General features: G+C 48.9%; 1 protein-coding gene across 1 annotated transcript in view; it reads left to right on the forward strand.

Moving 5' to 3' along the window:
- pitpnm3 (PITPNM family member 3) overlaps nucleotides 1–23,438 on the forward strand; it is a 77,861-nt gene that overhangs the window by 44,503 nt on the left and 9,920 nt on the right. Inside the window, 6 exon segments of the mRNA XM_076282184.1 lie at nucleotides 9,458–9,647; nucleotides 10,578–10,700; nucleotides 12,141–12,325; nucleotides 16,229–16,386; nucleotides 16,895–17,065; nucleotides 22,565–22,807. Of these exon segments, the coding sequence (XP_076138299.1) occupies nucleotides 9,458–9,647; nucleotides 10,578–10,700; nucleotides 12,141–12,325; nucleotides 16,229–16,386; nucleotides 16,895–17,065; nucleotides 22,565–22,807 (1,070 nt within the window).

The following is a 23,438-nucleotide window of genomic DNA, read 5'->3' on the forward strand; positions in this document are numbered from 1 at the left end:
ATCTTTAAGCAATGGGCCTGTCGGAAAAGCTACCAAGGCAGGTTGATGTGAGAGCCAGCAGACACACACACACACACACACCTGTGACGGATCAGCCTTGGGAGCCCTCCTCTCCTCGCACCTCCCAGATACACACCGGCGCGCACGTTTCCTTTTGATCACCACGGGTAATGAAGGCTTAGAGGAGCCGGAGGAGCCGGCTTGGGCTCCTTTGACGCTGGGCCGCGTCGGACCCCTTGCGGCAGCAAAGAAAGCTGGCGGCTCAGGCTTTCATCTCTCCACCAGGCCCCAGGTGCCTGCCTGGGCTCCACACAAAAATATGCGGCTAATTAAAACGGAGCCTGACTGAGCGTGTGCAAGGTCTGGCAAGACATATGCACTATTTTGAGATGGTTCTGATGAGTCATTAAGGGATTTTGGGGTGCTTTGCTTATTCCATTGGATGTTGTGGTCTTTTGGCTCGAAAGCATGGGCTGGGGGGGCAGATGAGACGGGGGGGGGGGGGGGGGAAATAAAGTGAGAAATAGTAATTCCAATGAAGGGAATGGGAATTGGGAGTGTAAGCAGAGCTAAAGGCGGTGCTTGAAGCTGTTTGATTTCTGCCTTGTACTGTAGAAGCTCTCCATGGTAACACGTTGAAAAGAACAACATGCTTTTGGAGCACGGCAGGGCAGAGTTACTGCCACCGCTCTCAATTTCCTGCTCTCTGACAGCCAAAACTCATGCACACGCACACACACAAACACACAAGACCTTCCTCTTGCTCCTTCTGACACACTCCTAATGAAACTAGCTCACACACACACATATACACACACACACACACACACATAGACGCACACACACACACACACACACACACACACACACACACACACAGACAAATACATCCTCTTGGGTGAAAGCACACACTCGGACACACTCAAACAAGCCTGCATTATCAGGCCACGGTAAATACTCTCCAGCGCCTGTGTCATTTAAACAGAGCTGCCCTCTGAAGCACACTCAGTGCCTGGTGGGCGGCATCACCGCGCTGTTTATTTGCATACCAGTATCAACAATAACAAGAACAGCAACAGCGGTGGCAGCAACAGCAGCAGCCGCATTAAACGAGCGTGCGGTGGCGAGGGAGGAGAAGATCGCCAAGGCCGAGCGGCTAATTTAATCTCCTGCTGTGGCCCGTTGGCTCGTGGGGGGGTGAGTCGGCTCGAAGGAGCTGAGGAGTTCGACGCAGTGCAGTGCAGCGCAGGGCAGGCTAACCGAGACAGCCAGCAACCGTGGTAACCAGGGCCACCTATAGATGGGTCACAGCACTGAAGCAGCCTCATGCTCCCTCTCTCCCTTCCTCCCTCTCTCTTTCCCTCCCTTTCTCTCTCTCTCCCTCCCTCCCTCGCAGGGGGGGGAAGTGTTTTCATGCGTTTTTGCACGGTCCTCCAAGTTAATAGCTCATCAGCGTTTCTCTTCTCTTCTCCCTCTTTCCCAAGTGTCCCAGGAAGTTAAGACTCTGTGGCATTAGGCAAGGTGTAAAGTGTGTGTGTGTGTGTGTGTGTGTGTGTGTGTGTGTGTGTGTGTGTGTGTGTGTGTGTGTTGTGTGGGGGGGCGGGGGCTCACAGACGTGCACCTGTGGAGGAAGGGAATGAAAGCAAATGCAGCCGCGCTTTTTCGCCTGCACCGCACGGCACATCCAATTAGCGAGTCTAGCAGAAAAGGTTTTCGGATCGATCCGCTCGCAGTCGCACAGCAGGGGCACAGTGATCTCCTACGTGACAGTAGAAGCAGTAATGAATTATCGCTCCAAGTCAAGAGAGAAAGAGAGAGAGCACAAGAAATTGTAAGCTCTCTCTTCAATCGTCAAGTCCTGACAAGGGAGAACGTGAAAAAGTCTGCAGGTCTCCACAGGGGGGTCGTGTCACTGAGGTGTCTAACCTGCAGCAAAGGGCACACACAATGTTTCTCATTACTCCTGCCCCCCCTACACCACATCACTGCCCATCTCTCTTAATTAAGACCTGCTCACACACACATACACACACACACACACACACACACACACACACACACACACTGTCCCTCCCTCAGCTCCTGGTACGTCTCTCCTCATTTAGACCGGGGTAAAATGTTTGCGCTGTGAAACCCACCATTAAGTCACAAGTGCAGCAATTAGTTAAGCCTCAGCTGGAACCTCGCTTATCACCACTGGGCTGGTCTGGACGGTGTGGGCGATGTCGGCTGGCCAGTGGTGAGCGGCGGCGGAGGAGGAGCATATTGATGAGTCCTCAAGGTTGGGCTATCTTGTGTGGGCCTGGAGAGACTGCAATGGAGGGCTTTATCTGATTCCGCGCCCTTATCACTTGTCTGTCAGACCTAATAGGTTGAGCGCTTCCTATTATAATGACAGGCCTCTCTTGCTCTCTCGTTCTCGCTCTCTCGATCTCTCTCTTCCCCCTGGCTCACAGAATTATGAGGGAATACAGCTGAGGAGAAATGCTCTTTCGACATTACTGGAATATGATTCAGAATTAAGCAACACGGATCAATATCTTACCTGCTGGAACTCATCTAGACAGCTGGGCCTGGCTTTGTGTTTCTCTTTTCTGCTTTCATTTCACGCTTGTGCTGTGTGCTTAATTCTCAAGAGTCATTAAGCCTCAGAAAAAGAAAAGATAAAAAAATGCTCTGAACACAACCACGCCAGCACGTGTGCTTCTTTGAGTTCTGACAAGTGTTACACATGCCCTACGGGCAGTTGCAGCATCACTCAGGGGCGGACTGGGACCAAAAATTGGCCCTGGCAAATCATAAAAGGCTGCTCTGTTCTTTTGTTGAAAAGTTTGGGAACCCCTGGTGTTGACAACGGCCATATTGGCGTGACAAACTAGCCCCATGCATTTCTATGGAGTATTTTTTGAGTGCTGTGTCTCCACATTAGAAAGTCTCTGCCTAAAAGACTGTAGACTGACGGGAATGTAGGCTACAAAACATCAAGTCATATTCATGCACAAGCCAACTACTATACAGTAACCTATACCAGGGGTTCCCAAACTTTTCAACCCGCGACCCCCAAAATAACCGTGCCAGAGACTGGCGACCCCCACTATCCCTGGATGTGACTCAAAAAATAAAATAAAATGTGCGCACCGGCCATACGCACTAGGCTTATCCAAACACGGGCTTAACGACAACACAAAAGAACAGAGCAGCCTGTTATGATTTTACATACAGAAATTTACTATATGATAAAAGCAGAATACCTTAGTCAAAAAATAATATCCATGTAACATGAGTGCACATTATTGCTGTCGTGCAAACTTAACTTAAACATTACTTTAATTTCCATTTTAACAGAAGAATATCTCAGTCAGGGTAATATCCACAAACTGTTGTAAACATATGTACATTGTTGCTGCTCAAATTTACATTTTGGCAACTATGTTTCAGCATTAATCTCATATAATGAGATGGATGCGCCCTATGCGCGGAACACAGCAAGTCCATCTTGGTTTAATTGTGGAGACGGCCACATGGAGATCATCCTCCACATTTAGACGCGATCTGTATTTGTTTTTAATATATGTCAATGCAGAAAAAAGTCTTTTCGCACAGGTATGTGGAGCCAAACGGCGTCAGTACGTCCATCGCGGCCTTGAATAGCTGTGGATATTCCCTCTCGACTGAAATCCAGAACTCAGCAAGCGTCTTGGAATTAAAATCTGTCTTTAAAGTGCGGTCAAGTGACAGCTCTCCCCCCCCCCCCCCCCCAAATTTATTTGATTTATGGAAATAATTTCGCGACCCACCCCTCGGCGTCCAGCGACCCCCCGGGGGGTCCCGACCCCCACTTTGGGAACCCATGGTCTACACATATCCAACCTCTTCCTCTGCAAAACGTTGACATGTGAATACATTGAGCCAATCATGTGGTGTGATGTGAATACATTGAGACAATCATATGGTGTGTTGTGAAGACATCGTGCCAATCATGTGTTGTGATCTCGCCGCTGGAGCAAGATTGGTGTCGTGAAGTCTTGCGCACGCGCATTTCTGCCGAAATGGATGCCCGACGAGTGCCATAAAAGCGTTGTCATGTGGCCGCCGAGTGGAGGGACTTGCCTAAAAGGACTTTGTTTTAGGCCATCTTTACCATGATAATTAACCCTTCCAAGATAGAACACTTTTGACGCTCTACTTTGAGAGACCAACCACCACTCATGCCATCGATATTGAATTTTACGGCGGGTGCCGTAGTGACAATTGTGCAAAAGTAACACCAATGTAGAAGCTTCAAAAAGACAATATTGCAAGTAGGCTAGCATATGTCAGCAACATGTTGAAGTTGAGTTTGAACGAGGATGTAAGCACATTTTCTAAATGAATGATTTGCAAACCCGGACAGGACAGCAAAAGAGTGTCAAATCGACGTTAATTGTTGGTCAGATTGATCAGTTTCCGTCAGACGCCCAAAATTCAACATCGATGGCATGAGTGGTGGTTGGTCTCTCAAAGTAGAGCGTCGAAAGGGTTCTAGGAAGATTTATCATGGTAAAGATGGGCTAAAAGACTGTAGACTGACGGAAATGTAGGCTACAAAACGTCAAGTCATATTTTAATGCACGAGCCAACTAAGCTATATAAACTATACGATAGTGGAAGACATTAGTTCTTGTAGCTATACTGTTCCAAAATGTACCAGCAATGTAGGCTATAGCCTACAGGAATAAAATATTTCCAGCAACAGCCCTGTTTATTTCGTGTTGTTTCAGTTGTCCTACAGTGATAACTGGTATAAATTACATTAATGTCTACGACAGTCTAGGTAGTTATTTACACATAGGCTTCAGTAATTGTTTGGTGCTGCTGTTAATTGAGCATTGTATAGTTTAAATGTAGCCTATTGAATAATTTGAAATGATACTTTGAATTCAAGCAGAAACTCTTCTTTAATAATTGCTTGTATAGCCTACTTGAATATGGAGATCATGTACTCTATGGCTACCTCTGATTGGTCAGAGTGATAGCCATGTTGAGGCCAAATATGCCAGGGCCGATTTTTGGTCCCAGTCCGCCCCTGTTAATAAGTAATCATAATCATCATCGTCAGCATGGCATGTCACACATAACCTACCTGCTCTACCACTGAGTTCTTATCATGTAGCCGCAAGGCTCCACTACCTACTCACTGTTCCTCTGTATGCTTGCTTACATCCTCGTTCAAACTCAACGAACTTCAACATGTTGCTGACATATGCTAGCCTACTTGCAATATTGTATTTTTGAAGCCTCTACATTGGTGTTACTTTTGCACTATCATCACTACCGGCATCCGCCGCAATTTCGTGTAGGCAACTTCGATTAACTTCTGATGGCTCACAAAATCCTGGCTCTGGGCCAAAATGCGAGGGGTGGGCCTGACGTGAGCTGTTATTGGATCGGTCGACATATGGAAATGTAACCAGTGGGCCCGGCCGCTGATTGTCCTTCCTTTGGGCCGATCGTTGGCCAAAATGATTCAATTATATATAGCCTATTCTATCAGCCCAAAAGGTGCGTCGGCGGGCCCACCAGGAAAATGCAACACGGCCAAGGCGGGAAGACGTATGGTGAAAATGTGCAGTTTTGTGTCGAGGCAAAGGTAAACACTTGCTGCGGTGGCTATGTTTCTTAGATGGGTGGCAGTGTCTGCGTGTGTGTGCATGTGTGTGTGAGGTGTGTATGTGTGTGTGTGTGTGTGTGTCCCGGCGGCGTCCCGGTTTTGCGCTAACATTGTGTGGCTGCTGACTGAGGTGCACTGCAGCTGTCTGGGCCGCCTCATTAGCTGCGTGGCCTCTTTATTTGGTGCTGTCAGCCACAGCCTCCCTTAATGAGGAGAAAAGACAGCTCTAAAAATAGCCCATGATATGCCGCTGTTCCTCTCCATTACTGGCTAATACGGCTTCTTCCGTGCCAAGTGCATCAAGCTAAATGATGTGAAACAACCTTATGTGTCGGAAATGGAATTGTATGAATGAGACTGTGGATAATTGAAGATGGGTTATTTTGATGGCTGCTGTGGAACGTAAGAGTATCAGGATGGGACTTGGTCCACATAGTGATTTACTACGAAAAAGCAAAGACTGGATGGTCAAATCAGGCACAGTAATTCTTGCTGCTTTGCGACAGTGTTTTTGCCGAGTGGAGAGTGCCATTTGCAGTCCTACCGGTCTTATGGGAGTTGAACACAGACATGCTGGATGCACAACAAGTGCAATTGCAGGTTCCTTTTTAAATCTTGTCTCAGTTCTCCAGTGCATTCTGTTTGCATGACTTCTCTGCCATTCCTTTTTCCCGCCGTAAAATCCGATTCTATGTCATGACAGCAAATCAGCGCAGCTTTCAACAGCCAGTGTTCGTTTGCATGTGCCCCGGCTCAATTAGCCCTGACCGCAGGAGTAAATAACAAACACACGCTGGCAGGGTTGTGTGGCCGCCCCGTGCGTGCTCCTTGAACCTGCTCCTGTCGTGAGGTTTGCTTAATTGGGCAGGGGGCCTTGTTGGCGAGACTCGTTATGGTAATGCCCTTGTGTTTCGCCACAGGAGGGGTTGGGGTGGGTGATGGTGGTGTGTGTGTGTGTCTGTCTGTGTATGTGTGTGTGTCTCCGTGTGTCTCCATGTGTCTACATGTGTGTGTGTCTCCTTGTGTGTGTGTGTGTCTCTGTGTGTGTGTCTGTGTGTGTCTCCGTGTGTGTGTCTCTGTGCCTCTGTGTGTGTACAGTACAGTATGTCTCCTTGTGTCTCTTTGTGTGTGTGTGTGTGTGTGATGGGAATGTAGGGATAGCGGGGTGTTGGCTTGGGGATGGGTGGAGTAACGGTGTAAACATGACAGCAGGAGCAGGACAGGAGGAGCGAGGAGCTGCCCTTCACTCTGCCCAGGGCCGCACCCTTACAGCACCGCGTCTGCCACGGCGCCATTCGCCTCTCTGCCAGGGGCTCGGCATGCCATCTGTGCCCATGGATGCAGCCCAGACAAAGAGGAGGGCACGAAGGAGGAAAAGGAGGAGGTGCAGGGCGTCTTTGCCTCTCTGGCACACGCCGACTGAGTAGCACCACCGGCTTCTGTTGCTTTCTTGCAAAATAGGTCAATCCTTTTTGGGAAATAATATGGGTCCGGGTGCTAAGGGAGACAGGAGGATGGTCTCAGCCACATAGCACATGTGCAAAAACAGAGTGTATGATTGTAGTGGTATCACCGGTATCAGCTGCTCCAGCATATGTGGGCTCGCACTTTGTATCTATCTCTTGCTCTCTCTCTCCTTCCCCATCTCCCTTCATCTCCCCATCCCTCCCTCTCTCCTCTCTTCCTCGGTCTCAAGCACGTCCCCCTCGGCTGCCATTTATCAAAAAAAGAAAAACGGGCAAGGAAGGCGACGCTTGACTTCACGCGCGACATAGCAGCAATTCACCTGGGATGCCTCAGCCTTCCCTGATCCCCACTCATCAGCGGAGGTTTGTCCTACATGGCGACTGCTGGGGGTGTGTGTCTCCCTGGCAGACTGAGTTATGGGCGTTGTGCTCTCTGACCCCCCCCACCCCCCGGCCTGGGAGCATGACCTCGCAGTGTGTCAGGGCGTGGGGACGGGCCTTGACTGCGGCAGTATTTTAGTGTGGGTGAGTCGTGGCCAGGTGCCCTAATCAGAGTGGCTGATCGATGGTGCAGGGCTTGGCACAGCTGTTCAAGGAGACAGCACTGGGGCCAGGCAATCCTTCACTTAGCTAACACCCCTCCTCCCCCCTCACACACACACACACACACACACACACACACACACACAAACACACACTCATTACTTCTACTTGCGTGCGCGCACACACAGATGCACATATACACAAATGTCTATCTATTTCTCTCTCTCTCTCTCTCTCTCTCTCTCTCTCTCTGTCACACTCTCACACACAGAGACACAGACACTCTTACTGACGTGCTCATCCATGTGAACACCTTCTGTCTCTCTCCGTCACACACACACTTCATCCATCTCTCCTCACTCCCACGCCAACCAACCATTCAGACAGAGATTGGGACTGCTGCTGCTTCTCTTGCACACTCTGTTGCTCACTTCTCCCTCACTCTCTCACACACCCACACACACACACACACACACACACCACACCACACATGTATGCACACACTCACGCACATGCACACACACTCTCATGCACACGCACAAACTCTCTCTACATCATTGCCATCATGATCCTTTTGACCCATGCCACACAGCTTATCATCCTTCCCATACCTCCCCTGAGGGGATGGGAGAGCCGTCTCCCTGCGGCGGACCACGTAGCCGGCCGACTGGCTCAACCAGATCCCCAGCTCTGCTGGTGGCTGCTGCAGGGGGGACCGGTGCCAGCGAGCGGGGGCTAAAAACAGGCGACAGAGCCCTGGGGCCGCTGCCAGCGCACAACACAACACAAAACAACACAACGCAGCACCGCTCAGCTCAGCACTGCCTGCCAAGCCAAGCCAAGCCGAGCCAATCTGCCTCATCCGCAGAGGAGGCAAAAAGTCGCGGTGACGGCCACCGAGATGGGCTGATTCATGGGTCTGTTTGCCCAGGCACTTTATTGATGTCGAAAGGAAATATGTCTCCTGTTTTGAAGTTCTTGGCCAAGTGCCCGGGCGGCAGGTCTGTCTGCCAGCAGGCCCATTTTAATTATGGCATATAATTATCCAGTGTAACCCTCTTCAGCTACCCATCTCACACACTATATGGAGGATAATTGGCTCTGGTGTTGCACCCAAGTGGTATTAATATGCGTCCACAGAATGTATCTTTAATGTACTAAAAATGCATGGTGAAAATTATTAATATATTTTTTATTCACATTTAAATTGATATCGGTACCGATATTGGTACTTGGTGTTCAGCACTGGGACACAACAGTACATTTTTTGGTATTTAAATCTGAATCTGTAACAGTAGCAGGTTCTGCTCACTAAATAAGTAGTGGAGTAACTAAAGAGTGGAGTTTACTCTAACAAAATGTTATATTTTGCCTACTTGCTGCACATAATACCAATGTGCTGCTCAATAGAGTTAACAATTAGTTTGATAACTGAATAATTGATTCCAGAACTTATATCTCCGTTTCTCGAGGTCACCGAGTACTGTTGATACGAAAAAAACGAAAACAATCGTTTTTATCTAGATTGAGTTGCTGCAGCCAACAGCTAAAGTAGCCAGGCAGCTACAGCGCTACACTCTGGGGGGGGCATGAACATAGGGACTCATGAATATGCCCCCAGAGTGTAGCACCGTAGCTGCCTGGAACCTCTTACTGTTGGCTGCAACAACTCGAGCCAGGTTTTTTTTTCCTGTCCTGTTTATAGCCATTTAAAATACTATCAGTCATTCAATTGTAACTGATAATGTCTTTGTGTTTATCTCTTTCCCCCCTCTGTCTCCATCTCTGCCCCCCTCAGCTTGAACCCGTACAGCTATGATGAGAGCTGTGTGTCCAGCAGTGTTGACCACCTCCCTCTGGCCGCGTTGCCTCTCCTCGCCATCGCCGCCCCACACTACCAGGACGCCGTGGCCACCGTCATTGCCCGCGCCAACCAGGTCTACCACAGCTTCCTGCAGTCCCTGGATGGCCAAGGCTTCACTGGCCAGGTGCAGCACCCCCACACCCCCCTCCCCACCCACCTGTCATCTCCCTCAATAGAAAGTGAAGCGTAACAGAAGGAAAGTGAGTTAGAAAAGGCACCTGGTTCACCCTCAGGCTCTGACAGGGCTGGGCTGAGTCATCTTCTATGAGTCATCCCAAACTCTGTAGAGGTCTTCAGTCCCACATGCTACAGTATATTTTCATCTCTTTAATAGGAGCAAATGATTTCAGGAGGAAGTGGCCTTGGCATTAGTTGTGTGTGTGTGTGTGTGTGTCTGTGTGTGTGTGAGTGTGTCGCTGTGTGTGTGTCTGTGTGCATTTATGTGTCTGTAGGGAGTCTTAATCCGCTCTTTCTGTACCGACTCTCTGTCTCTCTCTTTCTCCCTCTGTCTGTCGCTCTCTCTCTCTCTCTCTCTCTCTCTCTCTCTCTCTCTCTCTCTCTCTCTCTCTCTTGCTTGCTTTGTGAGTCTGTGGAGGAAACAGCAGATTTACAGTCATGTCCGAAAAGTGCCCACTAATACCGGAGACTGGGAATTACACGCCATTGTGTTAAGGAACTGGTGATTTAATCAGCTCCTGGCAGCCGACCCTAAGGAAAAGGCTATTTTACGTCCAAGGCCGCATTGTTAGAGCTAGCATTAGCGGTCGCCGCTACTAAACCCAGCATGGGCTTTGTGGTTTGGGAGATGTGTGTAGAGCCTGTATACACACCATCAGCCACATCAAACACTGTAAAACCCTCAGCCTAAGCTACTGCAATGCTTTTGTTGTGGTTTTAAGTCCCAATTAACTGTTCGTTATTGACAGTGGGATCGAGCGGCGGATTTAGCAGAGGCTAAAACTCAGCTGCCTGCTCGTTTCGCTGTGCTGTTGATTGAGCATTGATTGAGTAGGAGCTAAATCAGGGCTGTTGTTGGGTGGGTCTCCTGGGCCAGGTGTGTTTGTTGGGCGACTGTGTGGGGGGCGTGCTGTGCTTCGACGCCTTGTGCTTCAGCAACAGCCAGCGCCCGGCCAGCCCCTGCGGCAGCAGCAAGAACAACAGCACCGAGAGCCTCAAGGTATGACACACACACACACACACATATGCATACACATGCATACTGACAAATACACATGCATACTGGCAAATAGACACAGACACACACACACACACACACACACACACACACACACACTGACAGACGTAGACAAAAAGACACAAGCATACACATGCACACTGACAGACGCAGACAAATACACCCACACACACACACAGAGGCACACATGCACGCAAACAAGTACACTTTATTACAGAACTCAGAGCCTTAAAGAGTACTGTATGCATACACACACTCACACTCAAGCGTGCTATACTGTACACTCAAAAAGCACTTAGTGTATGAGATGCATGCATAATCAGACATCTAGACGCCTGGAGAGGAGATGTATGCATACATTAGCCTACACACAAACAAATACACACCCACAAAGCACATACACAGAGCAGCAGCAAGCCTCAGGGCCAAGAGGGAACTATACGGCACACACAGTGCTACGCAATCATAGAGACTTTTTGTCATTTCTAAGCACTTGATTCCCTCCATGTGTCTCTGGGCGAGCGCTGCATGGGGTTTCATTGTCTTCCCGGATATGTTCCACAGCACTCCACAGAAAAAAAATCTAATCCACTTAACTCAATTCTCTGTACTTTTGACCTCCGTTCACAGCGCCTCCCTCCCTCACAGTCCAGCCCAGCCTCAAACTCCCAACACCAGCCCCGGCTCTGTCCCAGATCTGTCAGTGTGTTTGTCCCCCCCACCCCCACCCCACCCGCACCCCTGGGAGAACAACTGCCTCCACCCCCCTCATTGTTGAAGCTGGTCTCAGGCCATCGCATAAGTGACGGCGCCACTCTCCTTCTTTTGGCCATTTTTCTCTCACCCTCTGCTTTTTAGTCCTTCTCTCTCATTCACTGTCTCTCTATTCCTTATTCCTCTTGTTTAATTTCCTCTCTCTCGCTTACTCACTATCTTTCTCCTCTACCCTTTTTCACGCACCATCTCTTTTTCTACTCTCCCTTTCTCTCTCTCTCTCTCTCTCTCTCTCTCTCTCTCTCTTTATCAGGACAGAAAGAGGCCCTGTGATCACAGTAAACCCTCTCCCCACAGGAGCAGACAGGTGCAGAGCAGCAACTGTAAACCACTTAGGGTGAAGCTGATATTTAAACAAGCACACAAACAAACACTCACACAAACAGACAAACAAATGGAAACATCTTGATCCTTCGACCCACACAGTACTTACTCACTCCTGACCAGAGTGAGTTTGAGTCATTTGCCTATTTGCACATTTATGTAATCTCAGTGCTTGTTTAAGTGCTAAGTGCATGAAAGTGCAATGTCCCACGCTCTTCCTCTTCTCTCTCTCTCTCTCCCTCTCTCTCTCTCTCTCTCTCTCTCTCTCTCTCTCTCTCTCTCTCTCTCTCTCTCTCTCTCTCCCTCCCTCCCCCTCCCACGCAGGATAACCCGGGCCTGTTGGATGAGGCCGGTCCTGGCCTGAGCGGCAGTAAGCGCCTCAGTAAAAGCAACATCGACATCTCAGCCCCCATAGACGAGCTCGGACGCCGCAGGCAGCCTCTCAGCCGTAAGCAGAGCGACTCCTTTGACGACGCTTCCTCTGGACAACATGCCACTTTCCTCAACAGGTGCTGGACATCGCACACGTTAACTTATATCACAATTTAACGATACTTATATCACAATTTATATTCTTAAAATGTTATTTTAAAGTTCTTATATTAACTTATTAAAATTAGTGTAAAGCATGTATTAATGGCCATTTCCCCATGTGTTTGTATGATGAGCAAATTGTTGTAAGTTATAGCATCAAATATAATTGAATCAATAAAATAGCTTACAGTATAGTTATGCTTGCCTTCCACGAGAAGTCGATATTGACAAGTAGCGGTAACGTTATAGTGTGCTAACCTCGACAACCCAACAGTGTTCTAACAGTATTCTATTTTACAAGACTTCATCCCATCTCAATAGTATAGCATGGAAAATTATTGTGTGTCGGTGTGGCCGAGTCAGTTTTGATATTGTGGTGGGCCGCCACAAATTAGTCAATGTATGGGAAACACTGATGTGTAGTATTTAGTAGTCATTTTCATTTTCATTTTTTGGGTCATTTTCATATGGGTAATAGGTAGTATGCTTTTACTAGTATGTTACTCTAAAATTGACATTTAACATTTTGTGAATTCATGACATAAAAGAATGCGTGCGATGCCTATTAGCCTCCCAAATGTATGTGTGATGCACTGATTGCTATCTTGCAAATCCCCTAAGCGGAGTGAGAGAGGAAGCAATGGATGGTTTTAGTCTGAGTCAAGGCCTTTGGTGATTCCTCTCAGCCCTGCACAAGTCCGGCGTGACTGTCTCAACTCAGTACAGACTGTAATATAAACCGCAAAAGAGAATCCCTTTAGTGTTCTTTAGCGTGTAAGTCGAGTGATGTATGTGTGCTGAACAACCTGGTCTCATTAGGGAAACGTTCCCCTGGGAACGTTTTGGCAAACCCAGCCAAACGTTCCACCAGACACGTTTCTGAGGTGCAAACTAGCCAAGCAACCCAGCGGGGGTGCTAAAGAGAGACGTTTAGACGTTGTTTACTACAGTTAGGTCTGGTCAAACTAAATTGTAGCTTACACAAGCTCAGCAGTATTCTTAAGTTAGCAAACCAAAGTTTTGGATTAATAGTGCCTATATCTCGCTACGTTTCACAAAATATAAGGGCACAAACCCTGAACTGCCGTCTATGGTTAGCTGCCACATCTTGGTGGGGTTTTTTTTTCGCGAGCAACCCGGGGGATTTTAGCTCAATTGTCAACACGCTCGACTTCCGCTCCGAGGGGCAGCTGTTCGCAGGTTCGAATCCGGCTGTGTGCAGGGCCGAGCCGTGCAATTCAACCCAACGCACGAACACCAGAGGACCAGGCTGCGCAGACTGGGCTTGCGACGAAGACCAGACTCAGCACACAGCCGGATTCGAACCTGCGAACAGCTGTCCCTCGGAGCGGAAGTAGTTTGCGCTAGTTTGCACCTCAGAAACGTGTCTGGTGGAACGTTTGGCTGGGTTTGCCAAAACGTTCCCAGGGGAACGTTTCCCTAATGAGACCAGGTTGGTGCTGAAGGTGGCGTGTCAGGTGGCGTCTAACAGGGCCGTGCAGATGTGGCTGGACTGGCCGGCCCTTGTCCAGGTTATCATGGAATGTGTCACTCTCCTTTCTCCTGCTATTTATCAGTATTTGCTGAGCGACAGTCTTGTCTGCCTCCCTGCCTGCTTGACTGTCCGCCCTCGCCATGGCTAAAAATAGTCTGTGCCTAAGAGAGAGAGAGTGCCTGAGAGAGAAAAGCAGCAACAACAACAAAACGCCGCAGGTGAATAACAGTGCCATTTATGGCAGGCATTTCACCGTCGCCACAGAAGCACAGAGCAGAGCCACGACGAGCTCTCACAACAGCCTGGAGGGGTTTCATCAATGAGGTGTCTTCCTCAACAGCTCCCATCAACCCTCCTCCATCTTTAAAACCGCCCCTCCGCCCGCACCAGGCCCCGCCCCGCCCCGCCCCGCCCACCCTCCGTAATTTCTCTGCTGCCTTCCGTGACTCGCCTGCTGCTCCGGGGTTCTGGTCCCAGTGAGGTCGTGTGTGGAGGAGGTGGTGTCCACCCCCCACCCTCAGCATGGGTGTGCGGTCACTGGGAGGGCACGTGTGGAAGGGGGGGAAAAAAAACTCCACTGGTTTCCCCCGAGACCAAAACTGTTAGCAGCGATGACAACAGCTTTTACCACCGCTGGGCGAAACTCCCTCCCTTAGGGTCCAGCGGCCTCTACACAGCCCTTGGTTTCGGACTCTACACAGCTCTCTATCAGTACCCACCCAACATTAAAGTCTATCAAACATGAGCAGACCGGTCATTTGTATTCCGAGGACACACAGACACAGGCATTCCCCATAGATGTCCTAGCAACATGGCTTGCCTTTTCACACCCTGTCTGTGTATTTGTGAGCTGAGCAGAGCTCTGAGGGGGAGTAGGGGAGTGGGGGAGCCAAGACAAGGTAGAGGGAGAGGGAGATTTATCTCATTTGGGCCCGTCTTTATTAGGACCATAAACTAAACGTACATCTTTACACAGAAACCGAGCAGTTTGCACACTCATCCCATTAACCAATGATTTGAAAGAAAATTAGAAAGTCAAACACAAGTCATAAATACCCTTCAGTCTACAAAGTAGTTTATTTGTTCCTCCATATATTACTGATCCCTGGCAATTGTCCAACTAGTTTATAATCTGCCTGCTCTTTCTTGGGACTTTCTAGTCACCGTCCCTATGAACAGAGCCACTTGATTACACTCAATAACACCTTTCTTTCTTGTTTTACATATTGCTGTCATGGCTATACCCAAGACAGAGAAAGAGAGAGAAAGAGACAGGGAAAAGAGAGAGAGAGAGAACAAGACGGGGAGAAAGAGACAGGAAGAAAGAGAGAGAGAGCAATAGGTAGATGAAGACACTGGGGAGAGACCTAGACAAAGAGGGGTAGACAGGCAGCTGCTAGAGGCGGAGGTTGTTGATGAATGGCCGAGTGGAACACATGAGAGCCTTGGAGGGAGGAGAGGAAAGGTGACATCCATCAGCTGGGAAGGTGTGTGTGTGTGTGTGTGTGTGTGTGTGTGTGTGTGTATGTGTATGTGTGTGTGTGTGTGTGGAGGAGGGGTTCAATCCCCCTCTTGCTCCACTGGGAGAGTACAGGCATTAGATGGCTGTTGCCGGGGCTAAGTGGGCCACAGAGAGGGAGGTGCGGGCAGGGCTCTGTGTTTAAGGGGTCACGCCACCGCTCAAACAAACATGAGCTCTGCTCACGTCAGTCTGGAGGCTGGGCTGGGCAAACAGGAACAGCACTAGTGCTGTCAGGATGCAAGGCCCCCCAGGTCACACGGCTCTGATCTAAGGCAGCCTTGAATAGGCCTGAAAGAGCTGGCAGCACCGCACTGCTCTGAGCTGAGTTAGAGTAGTAGAGAGAGAGAGAGAGAGAGAGAGAGAGAGAGAGAGAGAGAGAGAGAGAGAGAGAGAGAGAGAGAGAGAGAGAGAGAGAGAGAGAGAGAGAGAGAGAGAGAGAGAGAGAGAGAGAGAGAGAGAGAGAGAGAGAGAGAGAGAGAGAGAGAGAGAGAGAGAGAGAGAGAGAGAAAAAAAAGGGAGGAAGAGATGCCTGCTTGACACAGCTCAGGGCTCTGGCCTCGGGCTGCGCCCCAATCACAACACCACTCGGCCAGACGAGAGGAGAGGAGAGGTGTGCTCTGACAGAGAAGAGGCTGCACACATCATACTGACTCACTCACACACACACACACTCTCACACACACACACACACTTATTCATATAAACACACAAGTCACACCAATACCTTCCTTGATCGATGCCAAGAGCAGGAGAACTATTTGTCACAGTCAGTTCTGGTCCCTAATGGCCTCTTTCCTGTGTGTGTGTCTGTGTGTGTGTGTGTGTGTGTGTGTGTGTGTGTGTGTGTGTGTGTGTGCGCAGACTTATTCAGGATGGTGGGGATCTCCAGCCAGGCAGCAACCATAACCTAGTTCTGAATCCGGGACGCTTTGATTTCGAGGTGTCCGACTGTTTCCTCCTGGGCTGTCCACTGGGCCTGGTGCTGGCCATGAGGAGAACTGTGCTCCCGGCTGTCCAAGGTCAGCCTGCACCTCCGTTTCTCTGTCTCTGTTTTCACTGCGTATTAGTTGCCAGCTGTCACTGCACCTGCGCTGTACACACAAACACTTCCAAGAACACCCTCTTCCACACCCTCTCTCTCTCTCTCTGTGTCTCTACAAGCACACACACAAACACACGCTACATCATGAACACAAGCACACACACAAACACACGCTACATCATGAACACAAGCACACACACAAACGCACGCTACATCATGAACACAAGCACACACACAAACGCACGCTACATCATGCAAAATTGCACACAAACACACGCTACATCATGCAAATTTACACACATACACACTTACAAATGCAACCAACATCACAAGCATTACATGAACAAATATATATCCTATCTGTTACACACACACACACACACACACACACACACACACACACAAACATACACTCGACATCACACATCACCTCTCTACATCCTTCTCATATCCTCTTCCTCCCCCTCTTCCTCCTGCTCCTGTAGTGACCCAGCTGCGGCCAGCCTGCTCTCAGATCTGCAACCTCTTCTTCCCCTCGGACCCCTCGGCGTCCCGCCTGGAGCCCCTGCTGCACCCCAACTTCCACCGGCTGCCGCCCTTCCCCGTGCCCCGCTACCAGCGCTACCCCCTGGGAGACGGGCGCTCGGCACTCATTGGTGAGCAAGAGATCATCCACCACCACCCCTGATACACACACACTTTGTTATATTTGTTCCATCTGTTCTATGCACTGTGATTAAATTGAGGTAATGATGACTCATGTTTTGATTGGGCTTAGTTAATGGGAATTTGGTCAGGTGGAGACATGAAATGTTTCATTTGTCGATTTGTGTCCTAGGCTGAGGGAATGCTGTGGTTTATCTCAAGTAAACACACCCAGACAAACAGCCACACAATTACATACCCACAAGTACATACCCACACACCCTCAGTAAACAAAGTGGAGGGCATTTAAACAGCTCAGTAGAAAATCCCAACTCCACCGGCAGCCGAGCCTGAAGTTGGAGCGTAATTACCATTCTGCCCCCTTGACTCCGCCTTTCTCCACTGGGAGCAGCGCTAGCGCTAATGCTAACATGAGCCGCATTAGTTCCTCACGCCTGTCAGATGCACAACACTAGGCCCCTGGAGTGGAAGCGGAGGGTAGGAAGGAGCGAACGGTGGAGAAAATGGTGTGTGTGTCTGTGTGTGTGTGTGTGTGTGTGTGTGTGTGTGTGTATCAGTCAGGGTTTATCTACTCCCTAATGAGGTCGTGATTTATTGCAAGCATATTTTTACCCTCCTTTTGGGCTGTCACAGTTGAAAAACACATTTGACTTTTTTTTTGCGATTGCTGCGTTGCTTTGCTAACCAGAGGCTCATACACACACCAGCGTTTATGTGGTGTTTTGTAGTTTAGCGTTTCAGAGAGTATGATCATCATCCCGGTGTGTCCATTCTCCACTGAGCCTGAACAACAGAGGACAAGCAACTCTGCAAGCACCAGAGGGAATTTTAGATGAATTTCATTCTGTACTTTTCTTCCATCTCTGTTTGCTATCTATGATTGAAGCCCTCGCGTGAGGTTTGACTCCAAGCTGCTATCGCATATGAAAGCTTCCTCCTCATTAAAAACCCAAGTGCGATGTCTCAGCAATATTGTGTTAGCAACGAAAGACAGAGCAAGGGAAAGAGATGATGATAAGAAAGGACAAAGATGGAGTGAGAGAGACGGTGTGAAAGAAGAGGAGAGAGCATGGGTAAGGGGGGAGAGGAGAAACAGAGGAAATTCACAAGACTGATAGAGTGATATGGAGAAAGAGAGAAAATGATAACAAAGGCGAGAGGTGTGGAAGGAGGGGATAAGAGAAGGTACAGAGGAAAATTACAGGCTGAGAGAGAGAGAGAGAATGATAAGAAAGGATAGATGGATTGAAGGGGGGAAGGAGATACGGAGGAGGAAAATCTTTTGCTGGCAGCTGAGTGTATTTCAGATTTTTAATTATGAGAGTTAAGTCTCGCCCCACTAATCATGGAGAAAAACACGTCAAAATATTATGGAACAGAAAAGCACTGACAGGTGCACGCCAACACACACACACACACACACACATGCGCACTTTCTATATCTGTCTCTCTCTCACACACGCACACATACAGTACACCCTCACTCATTCTCTCCTATCTGTCTGTCTGTCTGTCTGTCTCACACACACACACACACACACACACACACACACACACACACACAGCCATCTTTGCAAACACATTACAAATCCTCAGACAAAGCTATTCTGTGCATCAGTAATTAATAGTGGGCTCCTGAGCTCCTAGACAGCCACTGAGGGAGCTCTCTATCGTCTTTGGTCTCTCCGTTATCCCAGTCATTACAAATCCTCCTCCCTGGGCCTCCCTGAGATGAATGTGTGTAATATCACCCCCCAAATTCAACAGCCTTCCTCCCCATTATCACTCCTTGTGTTTATACAGCGTGCCCATTTGTCACGGCGTGGAGAGAAACTGTACCATAGAAGTTGAGAAATGGCTTTTTAGGAACAGTCATCGTTTGGTCTTTCTTTCACTGCAGTGCTGTTCTTCTTGGCATTTGTCCTGACGCTGGTGTTGTTAAGGGTGTTGTGTTGTTGTTGCTGCTGCTGCTTTGCTGCCAAATGATGTGCGTCCCTTTTGGTTCTGTATGCAGGAGACGTTACCCGAAGTGTTTTATTGCTGCTTGCTGCGCACTCTGCCTGTCTTTGCCAATGGTGTCCGGTGTTTTTTTAGTCACTGTTCTCGTTCTTTGTTTTGTCTTCTGCGTGTTTTTCTTTCTCTTTTTCCTCCTGTCTAACCATCCAGATCGATCTGTCTTTTTAGTCTCTGTGTCTCTGTCAGTTTCTCATCCTTCTAGGCTGTCTCTCTCACACGAACGCTCACACCATCTGGATCTCTATCCTGTGGTCTATCTGTCTCACTCTCTCCCTCTCTGTCTGTCTGTCTATCTGCCATACACCATCCAGATCTGTCTCCTCCTGTCTGCCTCTTTCCCTCCCTACTTCCTCACTCTCTCTCCCTCCCCAAATGGCAGTTCTGCCTCTGCTTTTCTGGTTATCCCTCTCTCCTCTCCTCCGTTGGAATGCAGTGGGCTGGTATCAGGCTGCCGCCCGGGCACAGCTCACATCCCCATCTCTCCCCCGTGCCCCCCACCCCACCTCCTCACCCCACCTCCTCACCATCCCCCCCCACCCCACCTCTGAGTGCCATGTGCACTGCACTGTGAAAGACAAATTCCTCGGCTAACACCGCAAAGTGACAGGGGCAGAGAGGGATGGGATGAAAGACGCAATAGGACAGAAAAAGGCTCTTTAAATTGGGTGTGTGTGGGGGGGGGAGTCACTCCCCCTCCTACTCCACTGGGAGAATGCAGGCATTAGTCGGCTAATGTATGGTGATGATGTAAAGTATGATGTGTGTGTGTGTGTGTGTTTGAGGTTAATTTTTATACAGGTCATTTCCTGCTGTGTATGTTTTTGGCTGTAATAATATGAAAGATGTGATGTCCCCCTTATTAGCCCTTCACTATGAAGAAGTATAGATTGCATTATTTTTTTGTCAGCTGAGAAAAGAACATCACACGGCAGTGTTTACACAGGCAATCACACTCGGCTTTATTCTGCTGATGTAGTGTACTCAATGAGGTTAGGCAAGCAAATGGAAATCTTACTCATGTAACCGCAGGCTTCATCAAAACATCATCAAAATAATTACCTGCCTCCAAAAACAAACATGTTGACTCAGAGGGAAAGCCGGGATCCTCAGAAAAACAGTCTCCAACAGTGTCCCTGAAATACCCATTGCTGATTCAAGATCAGGTGCTTTTCAAAGTGTGCTGGCATTGGTATTCTGCTGAAAAGCCACAAGTTCTCACAGACCAGAGGGAGCAGACGTGTGGATTTAAATGTCCTCATGCTAGGGGGTGAGTGGAGCTGATGCAGCCAACACCTCTGACCGCACCTGTGCCATATACCCATAGGCTACACACAGGCAGGCGTACACACACACACACACACACACACACACATATACACACACACATATAAACACACACACACACACACACACATATACACACACACAAACACACACACACACATACACATACACATACACACTCTCACACACACACAACCACACACTCAAACATGCACACACTCATGCTAGCACACATACTCTTGTACAATCACATTGAAACGCACACACACATACACACAAATACCCACAGATATTCGGCAGTCGTATTTATATCCCAGATGGGGAGCATGAGATAGGACAGGCAGCAATAAAAATGCAGGCGTTTCCTTATGACCACTGCAAATAGGGGGGATCTGCTTAGCATTCCCCCATCATCTCTCATTTCACACTGCCCTTATTCCACAGCCCCTCATCTCCCTCTCCCTCTCTCTCTCTCCATCTTTCTTTCTCTCTCCCCCTATCTTTGTCTCTCCCTCTCTCTCCATCTCTGTCTCTCTTTCTCCCTCTGCCTCCCTCTCCCTCTCTCTCTCTCCATCCCTGTCTTTCACTCCGTATCTGTTTGGAGTAGCCCTCCATCCCCCCTTGTTCCTGCCCTCATCTCTGGCCATTGGCCGCCCGTGATAGATCTGTGGTCATTCTCCACGCTTCCTTCAGCCTCTTGTCCTAATGACCCAAAGCCAGGCCAATCACGCGTCCAGCACCCAACCTTCAGGAGCCCACGACAAGGCCAAGTGTTGAAAAGGCATCAAAGAGGACAAGAGCACAGCGGCCATGTGTATAGGCAGGCGATTGATGTATTGTGAAGCGCCTATGCTAACACACACACACACACACACACACACACACACACACACACACACACACACACGTATGCATGCACACACACACACATGCAACCATGCTTCAAGTGCACTCACATAGTCTGCAATGTGTCTGGGCGTAATAGGCTGTGTTGTGGACAAACCTCTTGATGTAATGAAATAAGTCTCAATTTGGCTCGACCAGAAATAACAGTCAGGGTCCACAGGGCTACTCCTCACCCCTGCCCTGCTGACGTGTTCGCGGTCTGGCCAATCACGTAATAGCAACCACTAAGCTCTGTGGTCCGCAGAGCGTGTATGTGGACAGCATAGTTATGTTTGATGTGGTGCTTCAAGCAAGGTCCTATATGTTTGTGTGTGTGTGTGTGTGTGTGTGTGTGTGTGCGTGCGTGTGTGCGTGCGTGCGCACGTATGTTTATGTGTGACATGTACCTGAGATATTGAGCGGTCATAGTATTTCTGTGCCTCCACCAATCCGTGAGCGTTGGTGTGCTATTTTTAACAAAGACAGGTGTAGACAAGACGAGTGGCCAGGCGCAGTAAATCACCAGATAATGGCGGCCCGCTGGGAAAGAGGTTATAAAATAGACCTAATATGTAAGAGAAGGAGATGAATATGATAAAGAAGACGCGGGGCGATGGCAGGCAGTTGGCTCAGGCGAGATGAGGCAGTTATCAGGCTCTTATGCGGCTAGATTTCTGCTCATATCTGGCTTCATCCTCCTGCCCCTGAGGATTCAGACTGAGGTTGAGCTGTTTTTTTTTTATTTTTACTGGGAGCCGGGAGAACCCGAGAGCCCGCCTGTCTGTCTGTCAGTCAGTCAGTCAGTCTGTCTGTGTCTGTCAGTCAGTCTGTCTGTCTGTCTGTGTCTGTCAGTCAGTCTGTCATCTTCAGAGCCATTCAATTAAGTCTGAAATGAAGTCTCACATGCGGCCTCAGTGATCGTTGTCTCTCAGTACATTCAGGCGTAAACCTGTGCTGTGCGACTGCTCTCCTAACACACAAATAACTTTGAGATGTAGAGATACGGACCAGCATTTCTCCAGAGGATTATGAGATTTTGCGAGATTACACAAACTCACAGCATTTCACATTCCAGTGTGTTTGAAATAGACATGCAACTCTTGTTTCTGTTTTTCATTTTCCTCAACTCTCTCTTCTCTTCTCTTTCTCTTCTCCTCTCCTCTCTTCTCCCCTCCTCTCCTCTCCTCTCCTCTCCTCTCCTCTGTCACCACTACAATTAACCAGCATTAGCTTTGTAAACTCTTCTAAAGAACTTCTTCTGTCAAGTCCTTCATTAACACCCTTCTCCCTTCCTCTTCCCTCAGCGGACGACATTCACGCCCATCCCGAGGTGTTTCTGGACACGGCCCAGAGCACAGGCAGCGCTCCCCAGCCCTGCTCCCCCCCACTGGACAGAGATGGCAGGCCAGGGGCAGGCAGTGGTGGCGGCGGAGGAGGAGGAGGAGGAGGTCGAGGTGGAGGGCTGGTCCGCCGATCCAGTCTGACAAGTGTGGACAGTGAGGCGTCCGGTGGTGCTGAGAGCCGCCTAAGCAGCACTGTGGCCAACAGTGAGTGTCAAGCTGAAGGATTACTGTACGAGCTCCTTTCTTTCTTTCTCTCTCGCTCTCTCCCTCTTTCTCTCACTCACTCTCTTTCTCTCTCTCTCCCTTCCTCCTTTTACTCTCCCTCTCTCTCTCTCTCTCTTTCTTTCTCTCTCTCTTTTTCTGGCTCTCCCCTCGAGTACACAACTCTCCACTAGAGCTTCTCATTGCTAATCAATTAGCAACGCGCTTTGATAAATGCATAACCCATTCTGGAGATTAAACACGTTCTGAATGATAAACCAGCAACGGCATATTAAACCGAGGCATTTTAGGATAGAGTCAAGGTGCTGGGATTTAACACTGACCTCCACAACCACCCTACCCCAAAACCACCCCACCCCCCCTTAGGAGATTAATTCGAAAGAAGCCATTTGGGGTCTAATTTCAAGGTTCAGTAACAGAAACGATACTTCCGTACTCCCACAAAGCGGTCATGACTTTCAGACCAAAATTGTGTGCGGTTCATTTGCCTTGCATGAGCTGTACTCCGTAGGGAGGCTCATATAAGCGCTGGCCAAAATGCATTCAGATTTTAAGATATAAATGTCATCATGTTTGTTTGACCCTTTGACGAAATTGCATCAAAAACCCTGGT

The sequence above is a fragment of the Alosa pseudoharengus genome, unplaced genomic scaffold, assembly GCF_046254945.1.
Source record: "Alosa pseudoharengus isolate Yale_2024_CS ecotype anadromous, Long Island Sound unplaced genomic scaffold, YU_APseudo_1.1 YU_APseudo_1.1_scf_13, whole genome shotgun sequence".
Classification (NCBI taxonomy): Eukaryota; Metazoa; Chordata; class Actinopteri; order Clupeiformes; family Clupeidae; genus Alosa; species Alosa pseudoharengus.